This window comes from Squalius cephalus (assembly GCF_949319135.1).
Source record: "Squalius cephalus genome assembly, chromosome: 20".
NCBI classification, from domain to species: domain Eukaryota; kingdom Metazoa; phylum Chordata; class Actinopteri; order Cypriniformes; family Leuciscidae; genus Squalius; species Squalius cephalus.
The window spans coordinates 13,098,428-13,111,381 of record NC_137141.1 but is presented as its reverse complement, the minus strand read 5'-3'; the positions used below and the strand labels follow the sequence as shown (position 1 = coordinate 13,111,381).

Genomic DNA, 12,954 nt, shown 5'->3' with positions numbered 1-12,954 from the left:
TTGAAATACTATGACTTTGTCCATAACTTTGCGCTGATATATCCAATGAGGAAAAACAATATTTATCAATAATATCACAGTTTAACATGTTTTCATCCAACCAAATCCTGATATGTAAAAGTCCTGCCCTATTTCAAGCTGAATATTCTGTTTTTCACAGAAATGCATCAAATTGTGGTAACTGCTCAGATGGTAGGAAAATCCCTTAATATAGATTTTTAAAACAAATTAACATGTTAAATTGATAAAGCAAAAGTCCAAGGCAATGAGTTTGTTGTTTCCCCGCCTGTAGTTCATGGTCTATTTTATGTGATCTGCTCTGTCATTGGCGAAATAAACTCACCTGAGCTGCATGAAAGCACTTGCGTGATCAGGTTTTGCTCTCCTCCCAGTGTTTCGCTGATCACACTGTTTCTTTGCACTTTGGACACCTCACACTATGAACACACACAGAAAACACTGACTTTTACCCTCTGTTCTTTAAACGTGGACCCCCCCTGCCGCCCCATTACGGTTACATACATATCCACATGGGAGTCCCAAACATGTGCATCAAAGAGGCAGTCTTACCTTCTCAATACTCCGTGCGGGTCTGAAAAAAGACGAGAAATAGTGAAGTGTCAGTCAAAATCATCTTAAGGACTTGTAGTATCCTTATTTTTTTTTCTTCATCTCTCTCGTAGAGGGACGACGTGCAAATCTAAGGTCGCTCCGCTCAGCGGGAATCTAATATTAGCACGGCACATTTCCCATACTGAAACTCTAGCACTTGTCTCAAATTGCTGAAAGCACAGCAATGGGCCATATGTTTAAACCATTACAGGACTCCGAACTGCAGCTAGAGCGCAGAAATGAGAAACAGACTGGCTAAATTTAGCAGGGGAAAGAGAGAAGCTCAGGTGCGGCTGCCGGTGAAAGTGTCTGGCCCAAATTAACAGGACAGAAAGACACAGCTTTTACCCCGTATTTAAATTGTGTAGTGGCTCGAAAGGTTAAACATTTACTTGTACTCCATTTACAGCAATGCTGACATATTTTTATAGAGCTCAAGCTCCATGGGACACTATATCTAAGAGAGTATAGATAATAAAGAGAATAAACTTTTGGGGAAGCAAAATCATTTTTAACAAAGTAGTTTAGAGCTAAAATAAATACAATAATATAAAAATGGTTTACACCTGATCTGTGTGGTTAAACTAATGTAGTGTGCAATAAAAAAATAAAAATGTCATTGACCTGGGGCCGTATTCACAAAGCATTTTATCTTACCACTAGGAGTACTCCTAAATCGCACTAAAAGATTTTAGCTAGGAGTTTTCTCTTAAAAGTTATTCACAACGCCTTTCAGACCTACTCTTAGTAAAGAAAAAGGACAACTCGTAAACTAAGAGTGAGTCTTCGTTGCTATGGATGACGTCATTACTCATGCACGAGCTTGACTGAAGTGACCACCTTGATTGGCTGATGATTGTAACGCGGGAATGATTCCAAACACCTCCCCTACGATGATGAGTGACAGGTGACAGGTCTGAGAATGCGTGCGCTACACAAGTAGTGCGAAGGACGGAAGATGATGAATAACTGAATAAATAGCCTAAATGAATAAAGAGTAAGGCAAAACAAATAGCCTAGTAGCCTAATGAAACATATGGATTGATGCAATATCTTTGCAACATTATTGAATTAATCTGTCACTATATGCCTCTGCCTACGTTTGCAAAGAGAAGAACATTTTAATTTGATTCACAATGAAACGTTACAATTAGTTTACATGCAATGAGTAGCCTAGTTTTGGTTGTTGTTGGTGGCGTTATTGCATCCCTCCCTAGTTATGCCTACAATGCAAAATTGTTCCCTCGCGATTGGAAGCTCCTGTAGCCGCCGCATACGCATTTCAAAACATCGCAACGTGAAATGCCACAAAAAGCGGTTTGTGAATAGGTCTTAGTGAGTTAGGAGTCCTCTCGACTTCTTTTAAGCTGTCCCAGGCTTAGGTGCTACTTTTAGGGCTAAAATGCTTCGTGAATTACTCTTAGTGAAAAAAATTAGGAGTCCTAAAGTTAGGAGTGACACGCCCATTATTTTTAGGAGTTGCTCCTAAATTCGCCAGTTAGGAGCTACTTTTAGCCTTAAAATTCTTTGTGAATACGGCCCCTGATCTGTGCGACTGAACTAAAGTAGCATGCAATAAATAAAAATAAATAAAATAAATAATAACATTAAATAGTGTTGACCTGATCATCTAACATGCAATACAAACATAAAAAATTAAATTAAAAATAAATAAAATGAAATAGTGTTGCCTTGATCGGTGTGGCTGAATTACTGAAGTGTGCAATAAAATAAACAATAATAAAAAAGATAAAGTGGACCTTACCTGTGTGACTGTACTAATATAGCATGCAATAAAAAAATTATAATAAAAAACACAGTGTTGCCCTGATCTGTGTGGCTGACCTACTAAATTGTGCAATAAAAAAATAAAATAAAATAATAAAATAAATACAAATATAAAGTTACCATATGACTGAACTAATGTAGTATGCAAAAAAAAAAAAAAAAAAAAAAAAAAAAAAATTATATATATATATATATATATATATATATATATATATATATATATATATATATATATATATATATATATATATATATATAAAAGTGTTCTTTATGGCTGTATGATCTGTATGGCTGAACTACAGAGAAGTGTGCAATAAAAAAAGAAATAAAATACAAATGAATAAATAAAGCTGACCTGATCGTTGTGGCTGAATTAACGTAGCGTGTGTGTGTATCGTGCACTCACTGCCTGTGCGTTCTGCAGATGTGTCTCAGTTTCTCCAGGTGTTCAGCATCCAGGTCGCCATCTTCTCGCCTGTCCTGACACCGGCCAACCGAACTCCATCTCCTCTCTGATCACAGAAACACGTGTTCTATCGAGAAGAACATCTGAGTAACAGTTAACCAGAAGCCACTTACCCCACAGCTGCTGTAGAGCGGAGAGGTTGGACAGTAGACGTTCATGATACAGTCTCTCTAACTGGATGAACCTGACTGCTCTCTCATCTGGAAAACGCTCTGGTTCAGGAAAAACTACGGCAAGTGGGAAACCCCAAAGCACCAATGCACTTTACAACACCGGACCTAAAGAATGCTACAGTGAAATACTATCTTACAAGACGACGACTGCCTGCAGTAATGCACTAAAAGTAATATAATAAAAAGCTCTATATCCATAAACATAGCAAGCGTCCCTGATTCTGTTACAATAACAAAGACAATCGGGTATAAATTAGGAGCTATAATGGAACAAGCATCAATAAAACCCCAAAAGCTGTACAAACACAACATTACGCAGCGCCTTGTATCATTAGACATGTGAACAAATAAAAACATTAAGGATACAGTCCTCCTCATGCATAAATGACTCTGCAATCTGTAAAAAAATGAATTTAGCCTATTAGTTATTATGCATTACATTACACAGTGAAAAGCATCATTAGGTAAGACCCTACAGTAACTCGAAATTGTATTATATTATATAAATGAAAGTACATTCAAATGGTGATGAAACGTTGAATCACGTTTCATATATGAATCTATACTGATCTGTTAAGCATTATATAATGATTGTTAATGAGAGTTATTATAAAGTGTTACCAATAATGATGCACAGCTAAAACAGGCTGCATAAGCAATCTGTAATTGTACAGATGTTTTATACCTGATAAACAAGTCATTTAAACTCACACAGCATTTGTTCTACTACACCTGCATGCACATTATCGCTATCTGAGCAAAACTCCTTGCAAAGTAAAGTCAGCTGTGAAAATCACTACATTAATCACTAAATCATTCAAAATCTCTTCAAACGACGTAGTTCAAATTACAGTTCACAGTCTGAACAGACGTACAAACATGGGAGGTCATGTCTGTTTACATGATTATGGATCATATGGCGATTTCTGAACGACTCACTTTTGCAGCTTTACTTTCAATAAATGATCTGGGTGGGCTGGGGAAGTAGCTTTGTTGTTAATGTTAGAGTATGTCTACATAGTACACTGAATAAAAATATCCAGTTATCTATGATTTGTTCCTTTTAAAAACTCTTATAAGAACAAAAATCCACATGTGAGCAGTTTCGACAGTCGTCTTGTAGCTCCTTATAAACCTCTCCTCAGGATGATACAGACCCAGCTGCACATCTGAGCTAGTTCTTGTAAAACATGTTGAATAAGGTCAAGCTCAAATAAACATTTAATAGAGCTTGACCATTTAAGGTGCTGGTTATTCTGCTTCCTATCAGATACTTCATGTTCTGCTATCAGTCAATGTTATCAGCACTGGCCAACAGCAACAACAGACTAACATGAGCCTATTAATGAACCATGTGGAACAGTCCAGGCAAATTCATCTCGTGATCTGGCTCACACACATTAGTTTAGACTGAAGAAATCAGAGGTTTGCACCATCTACTGGCAGTGATCAAAAGTGACAGTTAAAAACATTTGTAATGCTGCTAAAGATTTCTATTTCAAATAAATGCTGTTGTTTTAAACTTTCTATTCAAAGAATCCTGGAAAAAAATGTATCATGGTCTCCACCAAAAATATTAAGCTGTTTCCAACATTGATAATAACCGAGTATCAAATCATCATATTAGAATGATTTCTGAAGGATCATGTGAGGCTGAATGATGCTGAATATTCAGCTTTGCCATTACAGGAATATAATTACATTTTAAAATATATTAACTTTTTAAATTGTAATAATATTTTACAATATTACAGTTTTTACTATATTTTTGATCAAATTATGCTGGCAAAATCAACAGCCTAATCAACTTTGAAAAAAGGAGAAGAAAAGGCTTCCCAAAATAGGCAGTGCATCCAATCTCTATTTTGATTTTTTTTTAATATATTTATGTTTTTATGATTTATTATTTTGTACAACATACTCAACACCTTAAACATCAATCCCTTACAGCCTTGTTTTCATTCACGTGAAATGAAATACTGCATCCGATCTCACTAAAGTCTGTTAGAAACAGACAATCACGCACTAATGAATGAATGGTGAGAGATGACATTTACTTTAACAACATTTAATTTAACACCTCATTACTAATTTCGAACAGAAAGACACACATGAGGGCTTTTCACGCTTCAAATAGTTAACCCTGGTTCATTCTAAACCCCGGGCAAACGGAATCCTGGATCTTGCTTCACGCTTCACACTGCTTAAACTTTACCCAAGGTTAACAATTAATCCTGGGTATTCATAAGCTGCCGTTTCACATCGTACATTCTTAAACCCTGGGTTAACGTCCTTATTTGCATATATATGGTGTCAGTGTCACTGATTGGACGACCTGTTTACATAGAAGCTCTAGCACTCACCTGTCCCATATCATACACTCACCTAAAGGATTATTAGGAACACCATACTAATACTGTGTTTGACCCCCTTTCGCCTTCAGAACTGCCTTAATTCTACGTGGCATTGATTCAACAAGGTGCTGAAAGCATTCTTTAGAAATGTTGGCCCATATTGATAGGATAGCATCTTGCAGTTGATGGAGATTTGTGGGATGCACATCCAGGGCACGAAGCTCCCGTTCCACCACATCCCAAAGATGCTCTATTGGGTTGAGATCTGGTGACTGTGGGGGCCATTTTAGTACAGTGAACTCATTGTCATGTTCAAGAAACCAATTTGAAATGATTCGAGCTTTGTGACATGGTGCATTATCCTGCTGGAAGTAGCCATCAGAGGATGGGTACATGGTGGTCATAAAGGGATGGACATGGTCAGAAACAATGCTCAGGTAGGCCGTGGCATTTAAACGATGCCCAATTGGCACTAAGGGGCCTAAAGTGTGCCAAGAAAACATCCCCCACACCATTACACCACCACCACCAGCCTGCACAGTGGTAACAAGGCATGATGGATCCATGTTCTCATTCTGTTTACGCCAAATTCTGACTCTCTGAATGTCTCAACAGAAATCGAGACTCATCAGACCAGGCAACATTTTTCCAGTCTTCAACTGTCCAATTTTGGTGAGCTCGTGCAAATTGTAACCTCTTTTTCCTATTTGTAGTGGAGATGAGTGGTACCCGGTGGGGTCTTCTGCTGTTGTGGCCCATCCGCCTCAAGGTTGTGCGTGTTTTGGCTTCACAAATGCTTTGCTGCATACCTCGGTTGTAACGAGTGGTTATTTCAGTCAAAGTTGCTCTTCTATCAGCTTGAATCAGTCGGCCCATTCTCCTCTGACCTCTAGCATCAACAAGGTATTTTCGCCCACAGGACTGCCGCATACTGGATGTTTTTCCCTTTTCACACCATTCTTTGTAAACCCTAGAAATGGTTGTGCGTGAAAATCCCAGTAACTGAGCAGACCGGCCTGTTTTTTATTATACTCAGACCGGCCCGTCTGGCACCAACAACCATGCCATGCTGAAAATTGCTTAAATCACCTTTCTTTCCCATTCTGACATTCAGTTTGGAGTTCAGGAGATTGTCTTGACCAGGACCACACCCCTAAATGCATTGAAGCAACTGCTATGTGATTGGTTGATTAGATAATTGCATTAATGAGAAATTGAACAGGTGTTCCTAATAATCCTTTAGGTGAGTGTATATAGCTGACTGCACTATCAAGTTGTTTTCTGAATGGACTTTTCGGACCATTTTACAACACATGATTGTTGCAAAGCATCTAGTCGAAATTATCTGACATCGTATGTTTCTTTCACCCTGCACATGTTTGGCACCACAATGCAGGGTTAACAGCGCAAAAACGGGGCTAACCCTGATTTTACATTACAAGTGTGAAATTTTCCTTCACCCGAGGTTTAAAGCGGGGTTTAGAATGACATTAACCCGGGGTTAAGTGCCCTGTGAAGACCCTCAGAGAGGAGATGAACAACATTAGTATGAGACCTGATGGAGGCAGTGTGGCAGAAGAGGGTGGTCTCCCTGCTCCCCCAGCTCCTGGAGAGATGCCGACAGGGGGCGTCCGAAGCCCTGGGGGGAACCAGCATCGCCCTGAGGAGGTCCTTCAGGGCTGACAAGACCCTCTGACACTGGAAAAACAACAACATCCTCTTTAAAAAGTGTTGACACTGAAAATTGACTATAGTTTCACTGAAGTAACACTAACTGTATGGCATTTCAGCATATTATTAATACCAATGGACTTTAATTTATGTGGTTCAGTATCATTTTAGTATTATTTATACACTAGTATTATTTATAGTTTTAATTAATATTGTGAATTGTCTTTTATTTTTATATTTGCAGTTTTCATTTTTAGCCATTTTGTTATGTGCTTTTGTGATATTATTATTATTTACTTATTACTATTTAGGTTTAATTAGATTTTATTTCAGTTTTAGTATTTTATCCCATTTTTGTTCTTCAACAATCAACTTGTTTCAATTAGTTGTCAAGGCAAAATTTCAATTTAGTTTTTTAAAAGTTTAATTTAGTCTAATGCTTTGATAATATATTTCATATTATTTTAGCTTTTTTTAATATAGTTTTTAATTTTAGTTAACGTTAATAACCCTGATGTGGTTATCTAAGGGTATGTTTACAAGACAACAATGTACTAAAAAGGGGAAAGGTTTTCCTTTGCATTTTTCACGTATAGACGACTGTGTTTTGCTGCCAGGCCAGTAGTTGGCGATGTCACAATGTAAAGAAACACTACGCGCCTATAGACTGAACATACGCATGATATCCCTGTTTTCACATATTCACATTTGTGTAGTTTACACTGAGACAATGACGGAATCATTTTCAAAAATCCACACTTTGGAACCATTTTTGGGGCATTTTCAGGCCCCAAGAACAGTTGTTACGTAAATGAGCGGCCAAAACACAAAGTTGAAAACGTTTTTTTCATTACAATACATCTAACACACAGGCATCCAAAATGTCCCTTTAAATTTAATGGAGCGGCAGCACCCAGCGTTTGTACATCAACACTGATACATCTCACTCTAGAGGTTGGCCCGTATTATTCAAGCCACTCAAACCTGTCTGAAAGGTGCACGACAACAAAGGGATACACAATCACTCGCTCTACAGCAGAACTAGAAACAAAAGTCTTGCACTATTAGTCACGGTGCCTGACTCCGCAGAGACAATAGAAATGCTTCTCCACCCACAGCCTGATCAAGCCAGTGACACATAAATGCATTCATGTCATTCAGGATGACACTGTTTGGACTAGGTTGTACCTCAGAAACAATTTAAAGTCCAAGGACCATTCAGTATCAGTAATTTGTTTTTTTGTATACAAGTGTGACCTGGTTCCTGAACGTACCTAGCAGAAAGAATGGATAAATAATCGTAAGTTTTTGATTAGTAGCATATAATATCATTTATCCTAACAAACATTGACAGAAAAAGTCCATTTGACTGGCATATAAAGTCACCAAGCTTCATTTCTTTATGTAACTTCAGGGGAAGGAATATACAGGTGTGCTCAAGGATATCTCATTGACTTCTCTGAACTCTTGAATATGTTGTAATGATTCAATGCCACGAACTTCCCAATCTTTGGTAAAAAAAAAAACCCTGCGCAGACTAACTCCTCGGCGAGCTGGCGGTTTGTGTTTGTGTGAGAACTGTGGAAGAACATTCACGCACATGCACTGACACATGGCTCAACAACACATCCATTTAACTTGGGATGACTGCTTCCAGGTCAACACGAGGAGAGTCTCACATTGTGCTCTAATTCCGTGAAGCTCTGGGACTGATTAACTGGTTCTGCTCCGGGCAGAATCCGTTTTAATAAAGAATTGCATGCGAAAACGAACCAAAATTTGTTTTAGCATGCAAAGCTTATTCATTTGTTTAGCCATGGCACTTCTGAACAAACAGTATTTTACTGTAGTAGTTTATGGAAAGCTGAATAAATACTGTAATATGATAGAACAGCTGCATATGTAATAAACCAGATGGATTCACACTTTGGGTTGATGACAGATTTCTGATTCACTGTTTTTTTTTTATGTACTACTTAATAAAATAATAAAATATTATTTATTAATATTTTGAACATTTGTATGTCCAATTTTGTTTGTTAAGTGTTAAGTGTTAGTAATTTTGCTGTTTTTAATGTTTTTTTTTTATATTTCTATTTAGCATGAATTGATTTTTATTATAATTTTAGTCATTTTAGTTCTTCAACTTCAACTTATTTTATTTCCGTAAGTTGCCAACACCAACATTTCTAATATTAATTGAAGTTTTTAAGCACCTAATTTATTTTATTTTTTTCAGCTTTATTTAAATTACCATTTATAATACCATTAATAAAACGAATTGGTAACACTTTACAAGAAGTGTATAATATTAATGCTTTTAAAGTATTTTTCGTTATTAATTAATGTTAACAAATGTAGTTATTCATCTTAGTTCATGTTAATTTTAGCATTTACTGATACATTGTTAAAAACTGTTAATATTATTTAATGGACCTGAGCTAACATGAACTAAAGGCGAACAGTAATGTTAACTGATGTTAACTAAGATTAATAAACACTGTAACAAATGTATTTCCCAACTGTTATTTAATGTTAGATAATACATTAACTGATGTAAACAAATGGGGCCTGATTGTAAAGTGTTTTTTTTTTTTTTTTACAGTTTTAGTTGTAGTTTTAATTAACATATCACATGACACTATACTGAATGATTAGGTTATTATATACCATGTTGTAGTGTTTTAATATGAAGGCATCTTTTAAGCCTGGTTTTAATCAACTGCTAAACCACACACACGCACGATGGATCTTCCTATGCCGCGAGCGAGTTTCGTTGTTGTACAGGAAACGCACCCCAGGTTTTTTTGTTTTTTTTTAAACTGTGTTCTGTGAATTGTCTCTGTTTGACAGTGTCTGTTACCTGTAGGACTGGGACTGGGTGTCGGGGAGTCTCGGATGTGTCCATCCAGCTCTGGAGAGAATGCGCCACTGTTACTGTCCCCCTCTTCCTCTTCTTCCTCCTCCTCTTCCTCGTCCTCCACCCTGGAGCTGTCGTAATCTTCATCATCACTATTGTTATTAGTATGATCCTGTCTGAGGGGCTTCTGTCCACCACGGGGCCCCTGCTCCACCTCCTCTGCTTCCTCCACCAGTCGGTTCTGGTTCTCGTCCGGGCTGCGGCTGGACTCTGAGTCATTTAGGAGGTCGGGGTCGGTTAGTCCTGCCCGCCTCACTGGGCCATCGCTCTGCCACTGTCCGTCGTCCATAAGGTCCAGCTGACTGAGAGCATGAAGATCCACTCGAACCCCTGCAGGCCTCACAGCCGCTCAGCCGCTGGAGAACAAATCAGAGGGACACTTTAATGGCCATGAGCCATCATGAAAAGAAAAGAGCTCGCTGGCCTTTAAGAGACCTGACTCATAGTTTACACATAATTCCACTTCAATCTGGTCGAGTGCAGTGCACGAATCAAAACTCTTGAGATTTCTCCATTTGTTCTGCTTTGTTCAGAGGTAAAATGAAAAATAGGTTTTTTATCAATGTGGGGTTTTTTTCAGCTCACGTTTGGTATCATTTTACATGATATCATTAGAGATAATCTTTCACAAAGGAATTTAAAAAAAATGTTTTAACAAAATAAATAAATATAAATCAATGTGAATATTAAACATATTATATTTAGAAAAGCTTATACAGTACTGTGCAAAAGGCATTTTAATATCCCCACCCCAAAAATGTCCACAAAAATGGTTGTAAGTCTGTTATTTATATCTTTTGCTGTAGTGTGTCAGTAGGAAATATCAGTTTACATTTCCAAACATTCTTTTTGCCATTAATTGTAATAATCCAGTGAGATTTGTGTATGCACAAGGAGTCTGACAACAGACGGTATGATCTGATCTCACCATCATCGAGTCCGTCTGTGATTACATGAAGAAACAGAAGAAACTGAGACAGACTAAATCCAGAAGAACTGCGGGAACGTCTCCGAGATGCTTGAAGAAACCTTCCTGCAAAGCTACCTGAAAAACTATGCCCAAGTGTACCTGGACAAAAGCCGTTTTAAACGCAAAGGGTCATTACACCATATATTGATTTGAATTAGTTAATAGAAGTTAAATCATAAATAAATTCAATTTATGATTTTATTTTTTAAAGCATTCTCACTTTACAGCATTTTAACACAAGTGCCAGTACTTTTCACAGTACTGTAGCTTTGCAGGAAGGTTTCTTCAAGCATCTCGGAGATGTTCCCGCAGTTCTTCTGGATTTAGTCTGTCTCAGTTTCTCGATGATGGTGAGATCAGATCATACCGGCTGTTGTCAGACTCCTTGTGCATATAGAAATCTCACTGGATTATTACAATTAATGGCAAAAAGAATGTTTGGAAATGTAAACTGATAGTTCCTACTGACACACTACAGCAAAAGATATAAATAACTGACTTACAACCATTTTTGGGGACATTTTTGGGGTGGGGATATTAACATGCCTAAGACTTTTGCACAGTACTGTATATAATTTGAAAAAAAAATGTAAGCAATTCTATTATATGATCAAATATTTATTTTTCTTATATATATATATATATATATATAAAGAAAAAATAATGAATATATATATATATATATATATATATATATATAAATAATCACCATTGAACATGTAATCAGTTAAAATTTTCCATTGGATGAGAAGTGAAATATACTAAAAAAAGAAAAAAATCCAACAATAGAAAAATAGAAATAATCAAAAAGTTTTTTTCTAAATTAAGGGGAAAATTAGAATTAATTTGTTTCATTTATATCTATACCAATATACCAATTCATATAATAATTAGCAACAGTATCTTAAACTAAAACATTTTAGTATATGGAAAATTTGGAAGACTTCTGTGAACATTTCTAAGGTTGATACAAATGAATCACTAAATCAAGTTTTTCTTCATTCTTTATGAATGGATTCAACCCTTTTCATACAAACATGCTGAACAAATGACGCAGGTAAACATTTGGCTCATAACCAAACAGAAACAACAAGAAAACAACTAAATAGTGTAAAATGAATACCATGCCATTCATAAACACAGATATCGGCACCAACCTGCTGTCCTGTGTCCCTTCAGTCTGCTGTAATAAACTGATGTAGAAAATGCTCTATATAGTCAATATACTATCTCTCTCTCTCGTACTGATTGTTTGCTTCCCCTGAATGGTGAATTCATACACCATGGAGATTTTCCATGATGGTCCCCATTGGGATGTTATAGGAGAAAAAGCATCATGCTTATTGCTATACCGTCTCATGACAGCTTATGCAATATCATACAGCATCTTACAGATCTTAAAGCAGACTGCCTGTTTTGCTTTTCATGCTCAGGGGGATTCTGGAGCCGAACACACGAACCAATGAATGAATGCTTATAGGTCACTGCGTGCAATGATAATGCTTAGGGCACAACAATGTGCATTTAGTGAACAAACTGAGCTAAATCCAGTGCTGTATTGTTAACTAAAACTATTCAAATAATTTGCATTAATAAATAAAAAAATACTAGATGTGTAAAAAAACAAAAAACAAAAAAAAACTTTAGAAATTAGAAATGTTGCCTTGGCAAATAACTGAAATAACATAAGTTCCATTAAGATAACATTGAGTTGATGTAAAATTACAGAAACTAAAGCTGAAATAAATATAAATTAACGCTAAATGGAGATTTAAAAAAAAAAAAATAAAATACTAAAACTTAATTTTATAATTTTATAAAAACTGAAAATATAAAATAAAAGCTAATTTTCCGCTAAAATAATCACTCCATCAAATACTGGACGCACTGTAAACTAGTGAAAACTCACTGTTCTGAGTTCAGAGGTTGGGAGGATAAACATTTAAAGAGATATGGAATTAGCTAATAAATCAATTTGAGTACATTAAATTTTGAAATCA

General features: G+C 36.4%; 1 protein-coding gene across 2 annotated transcripts in view; it reads right to left on the bottom strand.

The window, feature by feature from the left end:
• Positions 1–12,954, bottom strand: part of cnsta (consortin, connexin sorting protein a) — a 32,192-nt gene that overhangs the window by 15,315 nt on the left and 3,923 nt on the right. The window contains exons 2-8 of one of the 2 annotated variants that reach the window (XM_079852837.1): positions 9,928–10,340; positions 6,949–7,091; positions 3,406–3,436; positions 2,980–3,066; positions 2,807–2,912; positions 571–592; positions 344–437 (exon numbers count right to left, since the gene is read on the bottom strand). In XM_079852837.1, the coding sequence (XP_079708963.1) occupies positions 344–437; positions 571–592; positions 2,807–2,912; positions 2,980–3,066; positions 3,406–3,436; positions 6,949–7,091; positions 9,928–10,273 (829 nt within the window). In that variant the 5' untranslated portion in view covers positions 10,274–10,340. The remainder of the gene's footprint in view (positions 1–343; positions 438–570; positions 593–2,806; positions 2,913–2,979; positions 3,067–3,405; positions 3,437–6,948; positions 7,092–9,927; positions 10,341–12,954) is intronic. The other variant, XM_079852838.1, reaches the window with a different exon arrangement.